Source organism: Coturnix japonica, chromosome 1 (genome assembly GCF_054131305.1).
Source record: "Coturnix japonica strain WE chromosome 1, WE-NBRP24, whole genome shotgun sequence".
NCBI classification, from domain to species: domain Eukaryota; kingdom Metazoa; phylum Chordata; class Aves; order Galliformes; family Phasianidae; genus Coturnix; species Coturnix japonica.
This window is the reverse complement of record NC_140663.1, coordinates 142,991,105-143,013,868: the sequence shown is the minus strand read 5'-3', so window position 1 is coordinate 143,013,868 and position 22,764 is coordinate 142,991,105. Positions and strand designations below refer to the sequence as shown.

Here is a 22,764-nt window from a genome sequence, read left to right as displayed (position 1 = left end):
CCCTACTGAAACTCATACTGTTCACCTTGGCCCATTGATCCCGTCTATGCAGATCCCTCTGTAGTGCCTTCCTCCCCTCAGGCAGTTCAACACTCCCTCCCAGCTTGGTGTCATCTGCAAACTTACAAGATCATCAAGATTGTTAATAGAGATGTTAAGTAGAAGAGACCCCAGTACTGAGCCCCAGGGGACACCACTCCTGACAGGCCACCAACTGGATTTAACTCCAATGACCACTGTAAAAAGTGATCGCCTGAGCGTCCTCTCTTCGCCGCTCCTGTATTCGCCGCTTCGCTCCCCCGCTCCAGGTTGGGCGGGTTCGGGGTGGGGACCCGTCTCGTGAAGCGATGGCACCCAGCAATAGAGAGCGGTGGCGCCTGGCAACAGGGGAGCGCAGTGGCAGAGCTCTGACACGGCAGCCAATCAGAGGGACTAAGAGACTATAAAAGTAGGGAGCCAGCAGGTGGAGGGTGCGCGCCGCTTACGGAGCTGTGACTCTGCTGGTCGACGAGCGCTGATTTTTGAAAACGGATTTAGTCTAATTCATGACAATTTGGTGCCGTGACTCGGATGAAGGTGATTCGATCAGGAGTCCCTCTGGGGAGGCGCCCCGCTGATTTCAGCGGCCCCAGGAGTGGAAGCTCCTGCTCGAACTCTTCACCGACGAACATAAATTAAGGGCACAAGCAAAATAAAACCGGTAAACCCCTAGTGATCTTTGTGCACGAAGACCGAGCGAAGACCCACGGGGTGGGTAAGTATAGGCCGGTGAGGCCGTTCGGTTGGGGTTGGGTGTCCCGGAGCACAACGACTGAGCCGCCCAATTGCGGGCGAAGCGAGTGAGGACCCCTCGGTAGTGCGGGTCCCACATCCCGCGATTGTTGTGTAGAAGTATGGGGCAACAAGCCCATAAAAGGGGAAAGTGTAATTTGGTCCCTTTTTGGCTCCTCTGAGGACTGGGTATGTCCGGCCCTTAACCTCCGTGTTAATGCTGAGGAGCCTTTCAGTTCAGAGGAAAGTGAATATCATCATCATCATAGTATCATAGTCTCGTGCGGGTTGGAAGGGACCTTAGAGATCACCGAGTCCAGCCCCCGGGATTCGAGCCTCTGTGTAGCAGAGCGGCACTTCTACCACTTGCGCCACAGGGGGGATTGGAACTCCGGGCCCCAGTGTTGCAAGGCGGTGTCCTTAACCACTGCGCCACCGGGGCACACTTATATATGCTCAACTCTGGATAACCTCGGAGATGAGGACGCATTTATACCCCTAAAAGAAAAAGAAGGGCGGGAGAAGAAGAGGTGGGATTTAGAAGTCCCGGTGTTACCACCGCCCTACATACCCCCACCCGCGCCCACGGCCCAGTCTACCAGGCGGCCCGACGAGTCTCCATCCCCGGGGCAATCAGACGAGGATTCTAGTCAGGGTCAGGGGCCGATGATCAGAAGCCGGACGAGGGCGCGGAGCGCGGCCGCGGGGTGCGGCGTTGGGGAAGGAGAGGGGTCGGCGGGGAGGGTGTCGTCGCGCCGGGGGCCGGGAGCACCGACCTGCCCCCTCGCTACGACTTTACCCTCTCCCTTCTCCCCGCTCTCCCCCGCGGCGCCGGTCCGCCGCCGGTCCGGTCCGTCCGATCGGTCGCTGGGCGGCTTCGGTCCCGCGCGGGCGGGGCAGTCCGAGCCGCGTTTTTTCTCCCGGGCGCAGCTGCCGCCAGGCGCCGGATTGCGGAGGAAAACCCCGGGGCCTCGGGAGGAGGGCGAAGTGGTGGCGGCGCTCCCCCGAGGGTTGTCGGGGCCGGCTGGCGGGTGCCGGCTTTCCCCTCCCCTCGCCGCGCCGTCCCGGCCCGGCCGTCGGGAGAGAGAAGGGGAGTCAGGGGCTCTATTTGCTGGGGGCCCGAGGAAAGATAAAATAGATAAAATTAAAAGTGGGTCCCCAACGCGAGGAAATAGAATTCCTTGTAGATACAGGGACTGAAAGATCGACAGTCCAGACACTGCCCTTAGGATGTAAAGCCTCTGCAGAAAAAGTACAGGTGATCGGGGCAAAAGGGGAACCATTTGAGGACCCCGTTATAAAAAGAGAAAATATGGGGTGTAAGATACTGGGAGCCTGGGACTGACCGAGGAGGGTTCATCCAAATAAAGAAAGAAATACCTGAAATTCCTCAGGCAGTCGGGCCCAACAAAGTGACATTAGAAGAAAATTCAAGAATCCGAATCCTGGGGGTACTTGGGACAGTCCACGGTAGCCAAGGAAACATTGGCTCCTGGCGGGACAACAGAGCCGTCCCCTATAAATACTACAAAAAATAGTGAAACAGTACTTGAAAGTCATAAGTTCCAGTTTCCAGGTACTGAACTGGACTAACCCCAATGTAACCAAACATTGCTGGTTATGTGTAAGCGTAAAGCCTCCTTATTATGAGGCAGTAGGGGATCCGGAAAGCCCAATGTATTCAAGCGAAAGTAGTCCTTCTCAATGTAATTGGGGACAAGAGATAGGAATAACTTTGACCCAGGTATCCAGGAAGGGTAGATGTGTGGGGACTGTTCCAAAAGGGAAAGTGACTTATGTAATGCCACAAAAGAGGACTTATATTCACATAAATGGTTAATCCCCACCAATAATACCAGATGGGTGTGTTCATTACTAGGTGTTACTCTTTGTTTATCTTTAAAACTGCTTAATGTATCACATGACTTTTGTGTACAAGTAATAATTATACCAAGGATTCTATACCACACTGTGGATTACATGTACACTCACCACACAGTGGCTGATTACCGTTTGGCAAAAAGGGAACCTATTATGATTGTCACCTTAGCCTTAATGATTTTGGGAGCTGCAGGAGCTGGTACAGGAATAGATAGCATCGTCAGTTAGGCAGAGCCAAGAGTTCACAGCTCTGCACATTGCTGTAGATGAGGACATGGCTAAGACTGAACAATCCATCTCATCGGGTGGTCACAATCATAAAGAATCGATTAGAAGCAGCTCATTTAATGTTAATACGCACTAAATATGAGACCATAGAACAGGATGACAATGACAGGGAGATGTACGCGTTAAGCCGGCAAGCACTCCAAAGATTCAATGAACAAAATAAGTAAGTTTAAAGAAAAAGGAGTGTCACGGAGTTCCCTCTAGAGCTCATTCCGTGACAGTGGGAACAAACCCAGGGGAGCAGGAACAAAAGTGCCTCCCTTCTCTAACAGTGTGGTGCGGCGCAGCGCAGCCTGACCATGTGTGCTTTGGGAGAGGGGAAGGAAAGGGAGATTGCGATTGGGTCTAAAAAAAATAAAATTAAGGAGAAAAGTGATCTGAGAACGAATGGCAGTTTAATAACCCAACAAGAGAGTTTCAACAAAGAGAAAAATAAGTCCCCAATCTCACCAATGAGCTGTGGAAGGTGGGAAGCTCCGACCGCACTGTCTCCTCGCAGGGAGCCGGGCCAGAAACCCCATCCCCTTCCCAACTTCCCCTCCAGTGCCGCTCCCCACATGCCCACTTAAGGCAGTACACAGAAAAAACTTGTTCCCTTAACTCCCATTGTTCCGCACGATGTTCTGATGTGGAATACCAACACCAACCCAATTACAAAACCATAACAAGGAGGGACTGTAAAAAGTCTATGAATGTTTGTGCATTGTATTAGGGAGGGGGATGTTGCTAAGGGTATTTTCCAATGTTTGCATATACCTCTATATGGACAATATCCTGGTCGTTGCACCAAGAGAGGTGATGGTGACTGAAGTTGCGTCAGCAATCATAACAGTAGCAACTCAGGCAGGACTGCAGATTGCTCAGGACAAAGACCAAAAGACACCACCTTGGCTATATCTGGGCTAGAGAGTCTCACAGTCAACAAAACACTCCACAGAAACTGTGGCGATGTGTATGGCTAAAACTGGTTTTGTTACCACGAAAACCTACCTCACACCTACAGATAGGGTCTTCTTTTTTAATGAACATAACTGAATGGAGGCTGTTCATTGCAGATTGACAATTTACAGGCAGCTCAAGACAGTCATTGTAGGCTTTTCTGGTGCTTATTTGCAGAAGGGTAGAGTTGCCATATGTTATGGTTCTCAAGCTTGCTTGCTTTGATCTATGAAGTGAATTCCTAATGTCAGTTTTTGATACAGATGTTCTTATTGTCTTCTAAATGGAATATACTTTTCATCATCTTCTTTGGATGAATCAGGATTGAAGCAGTATATTGTGTATATGACAAATAATTGATAGCAACTGTGTGAACAAGGGTAGATACAGAAATGAGTTACCAGTAAAACGCTGTGGATTTTACTATTGTGTTTGGGTTTTTTTCCCTCCTCCATTTTAACACTGGACATTACCCCTTCATTAGCAGCAGTCCACTGGACCTCAGCATTACTGTATAGGGAAGGCTGACTTAGAAGAAACAGTTGGAAGAGTGTTTTTCTTGCTAATAAAAATCATGATCTGGTAACAGCGACTGTAAAGCAAAGAATGTGTTCCACTTAACTTTGTAAAGTGATCCTTTCAAGCTTCCAGTACCAGTAAAAGAAATTTAAATATTTATGTACCCCAATTTCATAATGTGCTCTTTTCAGTGATATCTACATTTTTGATATGTCAAAGAACATAATGCCACATAAAAAATACCATGAATGTTGTTACTTTGGAGAAGTATTTACTTTCATCCATACAATAAAAGTACAGACATATTCGGATTTAAAACTTATCTTCTTGCACACATACAAATAGTAAAAAAAGAAAAAGATGTGTTTCACAAATTATTAAAAAATGTATTTAAAAGTAAACAGGATGTTCCTATTATTTTGCCCATAGGGAAAAATAAGTAAATAAAAATAATTCATGTCTATCTTTATTAACTAGCTGACCTTACTACTGTTGTAGCTTCTTTTTCTTTTTTTCTGGTTCATTGTTGCTGCTTGTCTCTGTAGATAAATGTGCAGGAACACCACTTGCAAGTATCTACAGTAAAAAAAGACAAATCAGAAAACTGCATTTTAACTTTTGGTATTCTGGCAGTACATTTACCTTCTACAACTACACTATTCTCATGAGAAAATACAATACTAATCATCTAACAAAGTGTTTAACATCACATAGCTATCAGAGCTTCAACACTAAGCAAGTAGCAGCATCCCTCCCAAATAAAGCACTAGGAGTTACTCTGCAAAACCAAACATACATGTATAAAAATGCTTTCTTTGTTTTCACCTTTCTTCCCCTATATGACTTTATACTCATTTTCTATACTCTATACTATTACTGCAACAAACTGTTTACCAAAAGAGTAGAAACAGTCTTTAAAAGCAGACAAAAACTTATTCAAATATCACAGTTCTTTCAATATTTTCGCGAGAGACTTTTATATTGTTGAAGTTCTGGTAAGAAAGCACTGCCATTTACGTACTCTATGTTCATTAAAGAACCAGCAATTACAGCTTCCTTTTGAGGAACCTATCAGAGTTGCATAGTAATTTACTGGAGCTAAAAGAAGATCCTACTGAGTTCTGGCAGAATTTCAGAGCAATTTGATTACAAAACCATGAAACTTAAGATATACCATTTCAGCAAATCATCATCATCCTTCTTACGGTATTATTCCTAATTGGCCAAGAAAGGAAATTTCATTTAGAACCCTTCATGCTTTCCAACACACAATAAAAGCTGATCTGTGTTTTAATGAGAATAGATAAGAAGCAAATCACTATAGTTTGCTGACTGATTTTTGGTTTGTTTTAGAAGGTTTTTTGGTTTGTTTGTTTTTTTACTTTTAGGTTGTATTTCAATTCTACTGTATCCTGACCTTAAGATTACTAAAACCATAAATCTTGTCTTACCTTTGGTTCTACCAATTCCATCCGAATTTTCTGATGTTGAATGTTGGAAGCATCTAACGTAATGTTCACTTTGACTTTGTCAAATAAACATAGTATTGTGCCTTCCACGGTGAGTGATGGTACCTGTAAGTTCCAATTTTGTATAAATATTGTTCATATTGTCTTTCATCTTTATACAAAGAATTATTTTGAGATGTAGTTCTTATGTGTTAAATCCTGAATGTCCAGAGTTAGGGTGCAGGTAGACAACTGTGTGGTATTTTTGGGTCACTAATTACTGTCTATTGCAGAAACCCATTCTGGTGTCAGAACCTTTTTGCTTAAATTTACAGAAGACCACAACAACTACTGCAGATTAATAAACCTGACATCAGAAAAGGCTCTACTACCCTTCTAACATAACTAGAGTAGATTTTTAGTCATTTTGCTCATGTACCTCATAAAAAAATAAAGGCAACTAAGAATAAACCTTAAAAAACACACCTCACTGTTGTAATGAAGTTTGGGCATTGGCTTATCTTTTTCTTCAAAGAAGACTGTCCCTTCTAACCCATACTTTGGAATCAAAACCACAACTGCATTTCTTCTTATGAATAATATATATGCATCTTCATTCACCACTCCCTTAGTTTTGAAGAACAGCTGTAAAAGAAGATAGAAGAAAAAAGGTGTTAGCATATTCTCTTCTGGATTAAAAATATAATAAGAAGAGTAAAATACTCAAGCAAATAGAAATCTATGCTTACTGTTACACATCACATTTAAAATGTTCATTCAAATAATTATACTTGCCATTCAGTATATTCATTAAATATATTGAATGTATATTTATTAAAAATATGCAAATACGTACACCCCCCAAAAAGACTAGATTACAAATGAACAACAACCTATTTAAATAGTTAAAAGCATCTTCTAGAAATGCATCTCTAAGCTTTTCAGTACCAGGAATGTTATGCTGAAGCTTTTCCTTAGAGAAACTGCACTTTTTCATAACAATTCCTGCAGACTTACTACTGCTCACCAAAGCACAACCTGTCTGTTACTGCTCAGCGTTTCCTCCCTTTCAGGGCAACACAAATCCTCCACAGATCATGCTCACATCTCATTAGTATTTACCTGTGTGTGGAAAGCAACAGATGCTCTTTGTGCATATTGAGCCATTTTATGCCGGTAATTGAGATTCTTACACAGATCTGCCAGTTTATGTTTATCCATAAGTTCTGGATAGGTTCTGTCTGCTCCTATGGCTACGGCCAAAAGACGATGCACTATAATGTCTGCATACCTGCAGAAAAGATCAGTGATGAGTCAAAACATTTTTATCAAGTTTCTGACTAACATTTTGCTCTTTTACAGATCTTACAGCTCAAGAATTCTTTGCTAACTCCCTATATTAATTAGGAAATCACACTCTCTTTGCTGATCAAATATACGCTGCAGAGTATATCTTTACTATACTATGAACTACGCTGTTTTCTTTTTAATCTAAGGAATTCTTTACTACATTCTACCAGTGCCGCTGGTACTGCTCAACACTTACAAAGAAGAAATAAAACTTTAACTTTGAACTCCAGAACGATGTTTAAGCACACCAGCTTAAGCCCCTTCCTCTTCCCTTTCTCATGAACTAGGAAAACTAGTTTTAGTGCCCTTAACCTGCAAAACACAATCACATGATGCTCCTGGTACACAGCTTTTATGAGAACTTCAGTCAGAATTTTTTTTAACATATCTTTTAACGACCAGAATTTACTACTGGAACTCCAAGAAATTACAGAGATTACCCACACAAGAGAGACATCACCCTAAATTTCAAAATGAACAAAACTCATATTAACAATATTTTTATGTGTAAAATATGAAATAATGCATTTACAAAACAGCTTCCACCTGATGAATGGCCAAACACTGCCTTACTCTCTGCTTGACTTACTTAAAGCTAAATAAAGTTGGTTTGTATAATAATTATGTAAAGACACTATTTTTCCAGTTCAACTTTTAAGCTGAATAGAAACACAGTCTCCAATACAAATAAATCTTAACAAATAAATCACTTCTTCTGTCCTCTGAAAATACTGTAAAATTAAAGGAATTACCTTCTAATAGGTGAGGTAAAGTGAGTATAAATAGGTGAAGCTAAACCATAGTGATGAAAATCACTATCCATTCCAGAACAGAAATACACAGCTTGCATCATGCAGCGAGTGGTCAAAATTCTCAACAGTGTATTTAGGTATGGGAAATCAGGTGATTCAGCTTTGTCTAATGATTCTGCTAGTGCCTTTGCAGAGTCTGTCTTTATTTCCAAATTCTGAAGAAAGCAGAAAACAAAACAAAATGAAACAGGTTATAAGCAGATACCACAGCTGAATCCACATCACTCTTAGTAACCATAACAAATTCCCTACCTCATAGATTCTGAATTGTAGACAATAAGGTGACAGTGTTACATAAATCTCTTACTTGTTTTTTCTTTTTTAAAGCTCATAATTGTTCTTTTCATCTGAAGGTACAGACACCTTCCTGTAGGTACCAGCAGGTAAAAAGCAAATCTATATGTTTTCAAGACACGGACTTCCAATTGCCACTCTTGGATAAGCAGCCAGCCAGACAGAAAGCACCATTTTCTATAATTAATTTGTGAGAATAGTAAAAACCTGCCTTGGACTTCGCTGCCTTCACAAGGATGTCGTAATTCGATGGAGGAGGAGCAGGATGCTTCCGGAGCAAAGCAAACTCTGGGAACTCATCATAAATTTTTTGTGCTACAGAGACATTGGCAAGCAACATGAACTCTTCAACCATGGAATTTGTTTCTCTGTCAACAGAAGATATTTTGTACAGTCAGAAGAATGTTAAATTAGAAACTTGCTTTGTGTGCCTAATAAGGAAACAATGCACCATCCTAACAATATTCTATAACACTATCTAGTTATCCATAACTTTCTTTTAACGTGCCTATGGTACAAAACAGGCAAACATTTTTAAGACTAAAGGCATGCCAAAATGCACTTAGTAAACTTCAAATAGCAGGGCAAAATAAAAAACAAACAAACAAAATATTCTAAATTATCAACTCCAAAGAAAAATAGTCTTTAAAATGGCAGTGCTATCTCTGGAAAGACCAACAGATTTCTTATTCTTAAGAACACTATTCAAGCATGCATACAAAGCCTGAAAGCACTATGTTGCATACCATGAAGTCATTACAGTATACACAACTGTAAGACCTGCATGCAGATTTTAGCACAGAAATAGTTAGCAGTAGGATAGATTCTGTCTAGACAAAGAAACTGAATCAGTAGCACCATTTAAAAAATTCCTCAGTAAGACTGTCAGTGTCACTCTGCATCTCTGCAACGATTACCATGTTGTGGTTAAAGTTTCAGTAATCCATGCCTCCTAACTCTACTTTCTCTTCCTCTGTTAGCAGGAAAGATTCACAGAGATGTCAGAGAACTGTGGAGGGCCTGTAACCTAGTGCTCCATTAAATCAGTAGCAAAGACTTAAGCTCATGTATGCAACACAGTTTAAACTTCATAAACACTGTAGTAAAATACAGAAGAGCCATCTTTTCTAGGATTACCGACTTGAACTACTGCATAAACTCTGTACACAAAAAGCTGTTACTTAATTTGGGACAGGGATGGAACAATAGGTATATTTAAGTAACTGAGGGAAACAATGGAGCTTACTTAAGTTCCTTAGTTTGCAGATCGATAGGATCATGAGTTTCACTATCCATGTGAAAACGAACTTCTGGTGAAGAAAGTGTCAAAGCTCTGTAAGACAGTTAAGTGATATTACTGTAAAGGAGAAACAGCAGCAGAGTTGCAGGCCTGTGTATAACAGTTTGCTTTGTAAGGAAACAGGAATTAAAACAAAGAGAAGAAAAAGGAATTAACATCGAAAATAGTAGAAACTGCAATGCTGATATATAACGCAATTAACTCCTACAGTTTCAGATTTAAAGTGCTACTTCTGGTTACTTGCATAGCATCAGTAAGAAATCCATAACGTTGATCAATTTTGCAAAGGATAACCCAAGTTTTGTATTACTTAGAGAACAAAGATAGCTTTTTAATGCAAATCAAAATAGCAAAACACTTCTTTTTTGAAAGATGTGAACTGGAAAAAGGGATATAGAGCATCTTCATGTAGTTCAACAGCAAAAAAACGATTAAAAAAGGAAAAAATAACAGCATCACTACACTGTTTACCCATTATCAATTCTTTTCTTCTTCAGAATTTTTGCTAATTTGTTTAGTCCACGTAGGCTGACAGTAATATCATCATTCAAAGCTGCTGAATCAATTCTCATCTGTGCTTCAGCATACGTGAGAGAAGCCTTAGAGGAAAACACAATGAGACATCATAATACTGAAAAGCACACTTTTATCTCTCAGAAAAAAAAAACAGTTGGTTTTTTTTTTGTCAAAGCTTATTCACAATAATACAAAACTTTATGTTCAGCACCGCTATGAATGTCATTCTCAAAGAGTAACAGACAGAACAGATCTATGCAAAACTCCAAGAAAAAGTTAACATGTACAATATTTTTTTTAAATGCTGATGTAATACCTACCTACTCCACTGACCTTAACTAGATGACACTATATCCAATATGTATCAATGCATTTATATTTTTTAAACGGAATACCATAAACTAACTGTACAAAACAAGAATGCAGCATTAAATGTTTAGAAGAACAGGAAGGATGAAAACATTTCCTTCACTTTAGGATTCAAGCTTCATTTTCTAACTTCAATAAGTACATCAGTAACAGAAACAGGAAAACTTCAGTATAAAAAAAATCTGTTCTAAGAAGTGTTCTTTCTTCATCCAACTAACCTTGGAATTAATAATACTCTTTGTAAATCTGGTTTTTAGAATGTCGGCCTTTTGGTTCATCTCCCATATACATGAAAATGCAAGCCTATAAGAAGGAGAATTGGGAGAAATCTGTTAAAATCCATGCATGCACATCTGGAGTTGCTTGTCAGGATCAAAATACAGATCATTTGCATATACCTGTCCACATTAGATCTTAAGGAGCATAAATTGGAGCTAAGCAGTTCTGGAACCATATCAATCCTCTGCAAAATAAAGGATAAAATGCATCATTAGTCATAATTTCTTCATAGTGTGATTTTTTTAGTACATTGAAAGCTTGGAAATAATAATTTTGCCCCCCCACAGCTAAAAAAGCTACAATTTGTGAAACAACACGTAAGCTACTTCAGAAGAAATCACAAAATGGCCTGGGCTGAAAAGGACCACAAAGATCAACTCGATTCAAACCCCCCTGCTTTGTGCAGGGTTGTCAACCACCAGCCCAGGCTGCCCAGAGCCACATCCAGTCTGGAAATTCATTCCAAAACCTACTTTTTTTATTATCTATTGTTTTAGCAGTAGTTATTTCTGAGGTTAAATTGTGACCTGTGAGAAGCTATAATAAACAAATGTGTTATAAATACAGATCACAGGTAGCAATAATCTACTTTACAACTTCAAGGTCTGTATTAAACAGCTGTCTGGACTCACGTTCTCATGTTATTTCTTGTTTCAAATCGGAGTTGAAAGGAATATTCTCTAAATAAATAACTGATTTTTAAAAAGCCTTGCTGAGCACAGCAATAGAAAGAACAGTCATTTTGATAGAAGTATGCAAAAAAGGAAAGCAATGAAAAAGCTATTCCATTAATTGCACAAAAACCTTTCCATATAGAAAACTTACCTTTTCACACAGATATACAGTTGTTCCTCTTTTTGCCGATTCCTCATCTAAAGCGTTTCCCGGACGAATAAAATGACTGACATCTGCAATATGCACACCAACCTTAAAATAAATAACAAAACCCAGGAAGCGTCACATTATACATCTTATGCAGCAAACAGCTCTCAACATAAAAGAAACTTTATCAAGTTTTTATTTAAAACCCAATTTGCCCTTTTTCTATTCCTTCCAGTAACTTCCATATTTACACAAGTAGGAAGAGTTAAAAGCACTACAAAAAATGAAAAGCTGCAGCAATTATGAACAATAAAGCCACGTGTACATTTAGTGGAAAACTGCATTCATGACCAGTTCAGCTCTTCATGCCTCTTTCATTTTCTTTAATGTCCACTGCAAAATGGGTTTCTTGCTTTTCTCTATTTGCTAGACTTTTTATTTTGGCATTCTCTGCTATTACAATTACAAATTAACATAGAAAATGTGCCAAATCAGACACAGCAGTGCAGACAATTTCCTTCCCAGCACACCTAGAGTTTGCTTGAATCAATTAATATTATCACTACTGATTTAAAACACAAATCAGATAACAAAAACCTAACCCACCTCCAGGTTTCCATTTTCTAATTCTCTACAATGTAATGCATCATCAATATCCGTACAGCCAGGAGGATCAACGCTACAAACATGCAGATGCCTCAAGTCCTCCCTATGTTTCATATCCTGAAATTAAAAATATATATATATATATATAAAAAAAGTTGTAAAGAACATCCACACTGAAGGATAAATAAAAAGAAGTTCAGAAAGCACTTTGTGCAAGACCTTCCAAAGTAATCAAATATTTAAAGAGCATTTTCAAGTACACAATTTGCAATGTTATTTAAAAGAGAAAAAAGATACACTGAGACTGTAGTGATAACAAAACCAAGGTATTGATAACTACTGAACCTTTGTTATAGAGCAAACAATAGGAAACAGAGAATAAAACCATACTCTTTCCACCATCTCAAAATTAACAGGACTAGGAATCAAGAATTTTTAAGTGAAATTATGACTATGATGTCCAGCTAAATAGTTTAGGATAAGAATGACTACAATCAACCTTAGCTATGACTTATATGCCTTCACAGTTTAAAGGAATTGAGCACTCAGGTGGTATTTACTTGTTATGCAATGGCTACATAAAGATTTTACTTAGATTGGTATCTTAGACTAGACAGATGGGCTATGTAAAAGTTGGTTACGTAAGAACACATCCATCAGTTTCTAAGCTCAAAAGAAACAACTATATAATAAATAATAAAACTAGACTACTCCAAAGAAGTGAAAATACATGAGATGCTCAAACAAAAAGAGATCATTCCCCAAAACCAAACAAATGAAAAAATCCACCCCTAAAGAAAAACAGCTGATATACAGAGTTTTCTTTACATTCTAAACCAACCACTTCCTACACTTATGACACTGTGGAGAATCTGAAATTCATTAACAGCAATTAAAAATTAAAAAAACAAGCAATTCTGCAATTAGTAATTTTCCTTCCTCTGCTTACTGTACTGGATAGTACTGGGATACATTAACATATTTTGGTCATGATGCATAGGCTACTACATTTAGTTACAAACCTATCTTTTGAGAAATAGAAACACTGATTTTTAAACATTATATGATTTGTAATCTTCCTCCTTTGTTAAATAACTACAAAAATTTCAAATGAATTCCACATTGTGGTGGTTTCTGGTGTGTTTTCCCTTTGTTTTGTTTTTAATCTATCTACCTCTAACAAACACAGTTTTAGCCAAAATTCAAAGTCTTGTGGAGAACTTTCCACAGAAAATCAGACTAAATATTCAGACCAACCTGAATTTTAGGAAACTTTTTCCCTTCATTTTTGGTGCACTGGAATATTCAAGAATATTGTAATTTCAAGCAGGCATAATAATTACTGCTATATTTTTATAGCTATTACCTTTTCTGTAATGCTCCATGGCATTTTTGGTAGGAAACTGAGGACATTCTGAGAGAAAGGTTGATGAGGGACATCGTGTTCAAGGAGAAGAACTTCCGTCTCAGTCTCCTTATCTCCAGCACTTCCCAAATTCTTCACAAAATGACCCTGAGAAATAACATGCACACTTATATGTAAGTATATACATATATAGCACTGAAACAGGCTGCCCAGGGAGGTAGGTGGTGGAGTCACCATCCCTGGAGGTGCTCAAGAAACATTCCTATGTTGCACTGAAACACTCGGTTTAGTGGGGAAATATGGGCGATAGGTGCATCATTGGACAGAATGATCTTGGAGGTCTTTTCCAACCTTGGTGATTTTCTATGATTCTATGATATAAACACAAATACATATGTGTGCGCACACACACGAACATCAAGCAATACTATTTGTTCAAAAGTAATTAAATATGTGAAACGAACCTAAAAGGAATACTTTAAATGTTTTTTTTTCCTCCTCTAATTGACTCAATCTAACTGACTTTAGTGCAATTGTAATGTAGCGTAAACTCAAGATGCCTAACATCACAATAGCAGCAAACTTATAACTGCAAGCAGCTGTCTTGGTTTATTTAACAATTTAGCTAGCATAAATTAGATTTCTATTTTATTATTGGAATAGCTGGCACATACGATGATGTTTCAAGAAAGTGTATTCTGTATAGAGCCACAAAAATGATCCAAGGAATGGTATCCCTGTTCAATGCAGGAGAATTAGACTAGATGACCTTTAAAGGTCCCTTCCAACTCTAAGGATTCCATGATTCCTGTGATATTGTTTCATCTTTGGAGAACTTTTAAAAGTTCTATCTTCATCTCTTTTTAGCATACAGCATCCATTTATTCCATAGAAATGTCCTAAGCATATGGCTGCAACCGTGAGCCCTAAACATCATATTCTTCCTTCCAAATGTAAAACATGTACTATCCACGTGAAAGAGAAAATGAAAATACTTCCCTCCTGCCCCCCCAAAAAAAAATATAGAGCTAACTTTTGTTTGGGTGCAAACCACATTCACTACTCACACAGATAAATCTGCTCTTCATGTAAGCCTTTCATGTAAACAGCAGTTTGTTTTGCCAAGATGGCTAAAAGCTGAGGTTTACACATTACTCAAAACAACTCCATTAACCTTTCAGTCTGAAAATTAAAAGCCAGATAGATAGACGTTAAGAACAAAGTACTAAAACTTACATTGGGATACCTAGAATTCCTAGGCCAACCATCAATAGCAACAATTATTCTTTGTCCTTCCAATTTATCTGCTTGTCTTGTTTCTATTCGAATACGAGGAATCCTGCGATCAGATGGTGTAAACAAATGTCGCCTTGCCTATTAACAGACAGAAAAAGGAACAGATTATTTCTACTTTCTTTTTTTGACCCTACCCTTACAATAGCTTTATTACCTTACCTCTTTAATTTGTGACTTGGAAAGCATGCCACAAAATGGTCGCCAGTTTCGCTTTATAATACCCACTACTTTTCCTGTAGGTCTCAACATGTTCTTGTCAACAGATACCTTCAACTGAGACAAAAAAAAAAACAAAAAAAAATCAAACAAACCACAAAGGTTTAAGACCACAGAACTGTTTAAGCTCAGCACCCATCTCAACTCTTGCTCTGGTAGTAGGTTATGTATCACAATGCCATGAACTCTGTTATGACGTCATCAATGGAATCATGCCTCCCTGGGCTCCTTAGTATTTGTACCATGACTACTTTGTCAACTTTTCTCATGGACGTACTTTTAGAACAAAGAACAGAAAAAACTTAAAGAAATGCAATCCTGTACTACAGCTCATTCCCCAACTATCTCCATTTTTTCCCCAACCTATTATTTTCATTTTTAAGAAGCCTTTTTATGGCTGCTTGAAAAATTCTCCAGCAATTCTGAACACATTAATTAAAATGTATTCCCACAGAATTCAGTGGGAAGATTATATTTTTTTAAGGAAATACAAATATTTACTGGACAGGGTGTACATACATTTCTGCATATACATTAAGCAGAATTACTCCAAGTAGATAAGAACTATTTTATAACTGGTTGCAAATGTACATGTTGCCATTAAAAGACAACCAGTATATCTGCATATCAGAATACAGTGTGGCATTATTACTTGGCTACCACCCAGCAACATTTTTCTCTTAATAAAGACAGAAATCATTAAGAAAAAATAATTGTATTTCATACAATGTTTTCTTTCTCTTCTTCCGTTTCAACGTCATCTTCATTCTGGCCATCATCTTGCAAGACCACTGAGGATGGTGCCACCCATTCATCTTTTGCCAGCAACTCCACAGCTACAATATCTTCATGAACTGCTCGGTTTAAATGCTTAAGACCCTGTATAATAATCTGGATTTTTAGAAAACAAAATGGAAATACAAATGTTTGTAACAGTAGCAACAAATGACTCAGAACAATATGTCACAAGTACAACAGGCACCCGCGCTCTATGTTTGTGACACATTTCTTCCTCTAAGTTTCTTTTGGTACTGATGATATTATTTCGAAATTCTGATAGCCCCTGTAAAACCACTTTCTTTCCTATTCTTTTTCTTCTTCAAGTCAGACAATTCTTCTGTTTTTGCAGGCTAAGAGCCTTCCACATACTGCTGTGAAACAGGAAAACAATAATCTGAAAGCCAAGGAATAACTGTCAGCAGCCACCAGAAATACGGAGTGAAGAGTCATCTGCTGCCATTTGGAAACAGTATGCATCCAGTTGTACCAGCTGTAGGTTCAAAATCCAGTAGGCAGAAACCAAGGTAAAGTGCTCAAAGGGCAACAGCCTAAAAACATCAGGGCAAGTAATGCAAGAGAGCCCCAACATGGGCTCATCACAGTTTTTCTGAAAATCCTCCTACAAGTTTATTACTTTTTCATCACATACTTCAGAATAATTGAAGAAAATACTTCTTCAATTGACTTGAATATGACAGCGTTTAAAGTCAAAGATTCCATTTTAGACTATTATGTACTTTTTCAAAGAATACATTATGCCTTTCAACAGTTCGTTTTTTTTTTAAGGGCATCCTCACTATTTAAGTGATCTATATCCACAAAACCAAACAAAGCAAAAAACCCACATCAGAAAAATAAAGAGAAAAAATTAATACCACCTTTTAATACCACTTCTCACTGTGAAATAATTACATAATCATCTTCAGCAATGACCAAATAAAATTCAGTGTGAAAACACCCACCTCTTTGTTTTCTTCACCATCTCCATGAACCCAAACAGTAGCTTCAAGATAATTATCTCTGCTTGCTCTGTAGGTTCCTTGGAGGTAGATGCCAGATTTTATTCCTTGCTGCAATTTGCTAAGAGGAACGTGTTCTGGGAAAATTATTTTGCCACTTTCTATTTCTTTCTTTAAGGGAAATAAATAAATAAACAAATAAAGTCTTTTACATTCATAACTACTCCAAAACTGAGTTCAGGAACATGAAACTCAAGCTAGCAAACTCCAAAAGTATAACTACATATAGGAACATATATGCACAAGAACAAAAAATTACCACTAAGCAGTAGTTTTTCTAATGAAGCACAAAAAGCATAAAAATGTGACAACATTGAGAACACCTCTGTTTCTATTTCTGCTTGCCTGCACTGACTTAAGAGGTTACTACAAAAGTGATACCGACATTTTTTTGTTTTTATATATTGACTAAACATAGACTTGGAGAAAACATCAGTATAGTACTACAGAGCACACACAGTAAGCAGCTACCAGTCAAAGTTGAAAGAACTGCAGATAACTGCTGAAAAGATCAGCTCAGCCTCCCACTTTCACATGTCCCATTCCAATCCATTACAATAACTATGATCATAGAATCACAGAATGGCCTGGGTTGAAAAGAACCACAGTGATCATCCAGTTTTAATCCCCTTGCTATGTGTAGGGTCACCAACCACCGGACCAGGCTGCCCAGAGCCATATCCAGCCTGGCCCTGAATGTCTCCAGGGATGGGGCATCCACAACCTCCTTGTACAACCTGTTCCAGTGCGTCACCACCCTATGGGTGAAAAACTTCCTCCTAATATCTAACCTAAACCTCCCGTCTCAGTTTAAAACCATTGCCCCTTGTCATATTACTATCCACCCATGTAAACAGCCATTCCCCCTCCTGTCTATATGTTCCCCTCAAGTACTGGAAGGCCACAATGAGGTCTCTCCAAAGCCTTCTCTAAGTTAAATAAGCCCAGTTCCCTCAACCTTTCTTCTTGGGAGAGGTCCTCCAGCCCTCTGATCATCAATGGAATTAATCTTCCCAGTACTTTAATGGCATTAGCTTTCAGCTATGTCAGTCTTATGGAACATGCCACTCATTCTAGGGGGTGGCAACCTTGCCCACAGCATGGGGGGAGATAGGCCCCCAACCCATTCTACTATAGCTCTATGATGATGAAGTAACCTATCTTTGAGCTGCAGCACACAATTCTATCAACTTATGAATAAATAAAATCTTTTCATTAAAAAAAAAATATTTTTGACAAATAAACTTTTAAGTAACAGACACAAAACAAAGACCTAGGTGGTTTGCAACAGAAACTTTTGAAACTTTTAATTTCAGTTCAGTTATTTGCAATATTTATACTATTCCTTCAATCAATCGTTAAGCTTCCCATCTTATCAATTGGCTTTTTACAAAGAACTAAACAATACCTTCCAAAAGACATATAAGCAGCACTTAAAATAGCTGCAATGTTCTTTTTAGTTATCAAAAAGTTTTAGTGTCAAAATGGTAATAAAGACCGGAGTCTTTTTTCTGAACTGATGCTAGTAGCCTGACATATGGCATCCAATAACAGACTGCAAAATCATTTTATAAAATAAATAAACCAAAAGAGAATAAAGACATACCCCTTCATCAGATACGCAAGCAAGACGATCTACAAGATCAGGATTATCTATCAAGCTTTTAATATACTCCTCACCTACAAAAGCACACACAAATATTTATGCAAGAGAGGTAGAGAATTTAGGCATAAAGACACTTGAGATTTTATACCTGAGCAATAAATTAAATATCCATGCTGCTGAACTTACACGTATAAGCAGTTATCCCCTCCTCGAGGGCTTTCTCCTTATTATTCCTGTCGTTTGTAAGAAAGACAACTTGGATATCCTCATTCTCCTCATTCTGTATTTTCTTCAAGTGTTCACTGTACCATTTTACTGCTACCCGAATGGCTCTGTCATTGCGGTCATTAGAGCTTTCTCCTTGCTCTTGCTCTATGTATGTTTCTCTAATATTTAAAAAAAAAAAAAAAAAAAAAAAAAAAAAGAAAAGAGGGAGACGGAAGAGGGAAGGTTAGCAAAGCAAAGCAAACTAGAAAAATCAGGAAGTCCAAACATCTACAACTACTGCTGTTTTCAGACAAACATTTAACACTGTAAGGACAAAAGAAATACTGCTGTACCAATTTTTAAAACACCAAAGACCACTGAAGGCTCAGGAGACAGGATCAAAAAAACTAACTAGGAAGTGGCAATTTCTTACATGACCTCCTTACTGAGGACTGAACAGAACAGCGTTCAAGACAAGCACTGCTAGAGCCTTGACGCTGCTGTAGCAGAAACTACCTGTGAGTAAACATAAAGGCAAATTAATGTGCCATCTCCATTTTTCTTTTTGCCACTAACTAATTGATTTTTTCAGTTCTATGGATTGAACTGGCAGTAGTAATAAAGCATTGAAATACGTGTAAAATGAATAAGTGCAATTCCACTGCTTAGGTTGAAGGTCTTGCCTGACAAGTTCACTCAGTATTTTAATCACCTTTACAGAAGATACGTGTGCTAATACCAACTATAAAATGAGAAAGCTCCTGTAACGTCCAGTTATTCCCCAGCAGGATTTCTTAGATGTATACGCATCAATTGTGCACATCAGTCTCATTTTATGTGCCTAATTCACATATAGCAGTTCTTTTACCAATCTTCAGTACAACGTTATACCCTATTCCAAGCCATACCGATGATGTTCATTGGTGAAGGAATAGAAGTGTTTTTCAGGGTTTCCAATCACGTCTCTAATTCGTTTGTACACTGGTGCACTCCGACTCCTGACCTCTTGTAAAACTGTCTGCAGCACAATGACATTCTTAATAACAGGGTCTTCAAGAATATCAATCTGAGGAACAAAATGGAAATGAGTCAGAATTGTGGTGCTTTTTTACCCAGTAACAGGAATTGAAATATTTGCTTGTTTAATACGCAAAAACTTCTATCAATAATGAAGCACTATCAGGACCTTTTCCTCTCACTGCTGGGAATCTGAAGAGTATATTATGCTGCACCTTTCTCCCATAGGCAGAAAGTTTAGATTGGATTTTCCAATCTCTTGGTGACCTCAGTTTTGCTTAAGTGAAAAAGAGATCAACTCTCTCATTCTGACTCCTATGAAATGCAACCCACATATTTGCAGGACTCCAACCAAATTTAAAGCCAGGTCTACACTAAAAACTGTAGTCACAAGAACTTAGTTCTCGTAATTTATAATCTTTGTAAACAGTGCTGCCCACCATATGCCTGTGTGAGTAAACCATGAAGTAGTACCTGACCGCTACTACAAAGCTAATAAGGACTTGCCTGTGCAAATGTAGGCTTAAGCTCTACAAAACAAATCCCACTGTTGTATTGCAGTTTTAAATTCCCCAGATTCAAACTGATTTAAATTCTGTTAGCTGCTCTTCACCTGTTCAACCACTGAACTTTTTGAGTCTTTTTTCTTTTAAATACAGCACTGCTCTTTTCTCTGCTCCTGACAGCCATAGTGCAGAGCCATGTCCAAAAACCCCATGCTCCCATGCTCCTGTCAAGAGAAAAAAGATGCATGCTTCACTTTTGAGCTTCTAATAAGCAAATCTGCAAACCTATCTCCAGAAAACAACAAAGTACTGAAGGGCATGGCTGAAATAATTTAAAGCAATGCCAAATCAAGCTTCTCTGCAGTAGATACTTAGATTATTTATGAGATTTAGAATCATGTCAACAGAGAAAGAAATTCAGTACATTTCTACATACATGCAGAATTACCAGACCCAATCTTACTGACTGCTGCTATTTGTAGCTGGCTAAAAACCTATTCCTCCTGTCACCACAGCCACCATATCTTCACTGTTCTGGTTCCTTACAGCATAACCTGCAAATTATCTGAGTGTTCTATAACACAGGAATTTTGCCAACAGATCCCATCAAGTCCACAGATAATAGCATGAAAATATCTACTGACTTGATGTGGGAAGAAAATCCTTACTTAGAACTTTTCATATCGGTAACTGCTAAAATGCCAGTGTTGTGCTCCAGGGATGGTGAAACCACCAGCTTCCCTGGACAACCTATTCCAATGCATTGCTACTCTTTCTGAGAAAAAAAAAAATTCCTAACATTCAACCCAAACCTCCTCTGCTGCATCTTAAGGCCATTACATCTTGTCCTACTTCCAGTCCAACTCCCCTGTAATGAACAGGGACACATGCAGCTAGACCAGGTTGCCCAGGGCTTGATTCAGCCTTGCTGTGAAAGTCTCCAGGGACAGGGCACATCACTAGGTAACCTGTTCCAGTGCCTCATCCTCAGTGTGAAAAGATCTCCTTGCATTCAACCTAAATCTGCCCTCTTTAAGCTCAAAACCATTTCTCCTTGTCCTGTCACTAGATCACTAGAGGCCCTGCTAAAGTCTGTCCCCTTCTTTCCTGTAACTCCCTTTCACAGAATCACAGAATTGTAGGGGTTGGAAGGGACCTCTAGAGATCATCGAGTCCAACCCCCCTGCTAAAGCAGGTTCCTTACACCACGTCGCAATCGGTCCCAGTCGGGTCTTGAATATCTCCAGAGAAGGAGACTCCACCACCTCCCTGGGCAGCCAGTTCCAGTGCTCCGTCACTCTCACCATAAGAAGTTCTTGCACACATTTGTGTGGAACTTCCTATGCTGAAGTTTCATCCCACTACCCCTAGTCCTGCCCCCATGCACTACTGAAAAGAGACCAGCCTCACCACTATGGCCCCCATGCCTCAGGTATTTATAAACCTGGATCAGGTCCCCTCTCAGCCTTCTTTTCTCAAGGCTAAACAGACCCAGTTCGCTTAGTCTTTCCTCATAGGGGAGATGCTCCAGGCCCTTCACCATCTTAGTGGCACTCTGCTGGACTCTTTCCAAGAGATCCCTGTCTTTTTTGTACTGGGGAGCCCAGAACTGGACACAGTAAAATTTAAATACTCAAAGCCTGCTACCAGCTCATCTCACAGCCTTCCCTTTTCTAAGCTGAACAGCCCCACTTCTCTCAGTCTGACTTCATAGGAGAAGCATTCCATTCCATGGATCATTTTTGTGGCCCTTCTCTGGATGCGCTCCAACAGATCCAAGTCTCTCCTGTATGAGGACTCCACATCTGGACACAGTACTCCACGTGAGACCTCACCAGCACGGAGTAGAGCGGCAGGATCACCTCCCTCAACCTGCTGGCCACACTCCTTTAGATACAGCCCAGGATACGATTGGCTTTCTGGGCTGCGAGGGCACACTGCTGGCTCATATCCAGCTTCCCCTTCACCAGGACCCACAGGTCCCTTTCAGTAGGGCTGCTCTTAATCCCTCCACCCCTCAGTTTGTTCCGATGACGGACTACAAAGAACAGTTCGTCCTACACTCGTGAAATCGCACATGGGCCCAACGGCCTAAACTAGGCCGGTCTGGCTGATGCTGAAAGCGCCTCACTGAGGCTACAAGCAAACAAATCTTAGCCGTGGGATCAGGCAGACAACAGCAGAAAGGCCCAGCGCGGTGCTGAGAGCAGCCCAAGCCCCAGGGCCGTCCCCACAGGCGCGCACTGTACCGTGGCCGTGAGGCGTTTACCTGGTGCAGGAGGAGGTTGGTGTCGGGCAGCAGGTAGTGCGGCCCACGGCAGAGGCTGCTGGCGGCGCCACTAGGCCGCGCCTCGAGACCGAGGGGTTGACCGGGCCGGATCGGGCAGAGCGGGCAGAACTCTACGCCGCAGGGGATATCGTCGCGCAGGTAATGCTCGCGTACCACCTTCACCACGGCACCCGCCCGCGTCCGCTTCAGGAAGGTCCGCGATGTCAGCATGGCAGCGGCGCGGCCTCCTCCTCCCAGGGTGTCCCGCGGCGCAGGGCGGGAAGCGGA

The 22,764-nt window shown here is 39.9% G+C and overlaps 1 protein-coding gene and 2 long non-coding RNA genes across 4 annotated transcripts; 2 read left to right on the top strand and 1 right to left on the bottom strand.

Moving 5' to 3' along the window:
• Window positions 1-546: 546 nt before the first annotated feature.
• LOC146762767 (uncharacterized) lies at window positions 547-10,057 on the top strand. The gene is made up of 2 exons (XR_014948479.1): window positions 547-754; window positions 8,362-10,057. It is a non-coding gene; the product is annotated as an uncharacterized LOC146762767 (long non-coding RNA).
• On the bottom strand, window positions 4,650-22,754 carry DIS3 (DIS3 exosome endoribonuclease and 3'-5' exoribonuclease). 2 transcript variants are annotated; one of them, XM_015851648.3, is made up of 21 exons: window positions 22,477-22,754; window positions 19,593-19,750; window positions 18,664-18,863; window positions 18,478-18,551; window positions 16,815-16,982; window positions 15,799-15,963; window positions 15,016-15,129; window positions 14,797-14,934; window positions 13,561-13,707; window positions 12,195-12,311; window positions 11,592-11,693; window positions 10,886-10,950; window positions 10,706-10,790; window positions 10,074-10,201; window positions 9,549-9,635; window positions 8,514-8,670; window positions 7,949-8,163; window positions 6,969-7,137; window positions 6,333-6,491; window positions 5,850-5,972; window positions 4,650-4,974 (listed from the first exon to the last, which is right to left on the bottom strand). In XM_015851648.3, exons 1-21 carry the CDS (start codon window positions 22,705-22,707, stop codon window positions 4,885-4,887), a joined length of 2,892 nt encoding a protein of 963 aa, XP_015707134.1. In that variant the 5' UTR covers window positions 22,708-22,754; the 3' UTR covers window positions 4,650-4,884. The 2 variants fall into 2 exon arrangements, with proteins under 2 accessions (XP_015707134.1, XP_085409901.1); XM_085553775.1 differs by lacking the exon at window positions 18,478-18,551.
• LOC146762766 (uncharacterized) lies at window positions 13,601-18,098 on the top strand. The gene is made up of 2 exons (XR_014948476.1): window positions 13,601-13,733; window positions 16,202-18,098. It is a non-coding gene; the product is annotated as an uncharacterized LOC146762766 (long non-coding RNA).
• Window positions 22,755-22,764: the final 10 nt, after the last annotated feature.

Coding starts and splice junctions, on each gene's coding strand:
- DIS3 (XM_015851648.3), bottom strand. CDS start 22,707: ATGCTGACATCGCGGACCTTCCTGAAGCGGACGCGGGCGGGTGCCGTG. Junction 10,202..10,705: donor AGAGTATTATTAATTCCAAG/GTTAGTTGGATG, acceptor TTTTCCTCTAAG/GCTTCTCTCACGTATGCTGA. Junction 8,671..9,548: donor CTGCAAACTAAGGAACTTAA/GTAAGCTCCATT, acceptor TTCTGTTGACAG/AGAAACAAATTCCATGGTTG.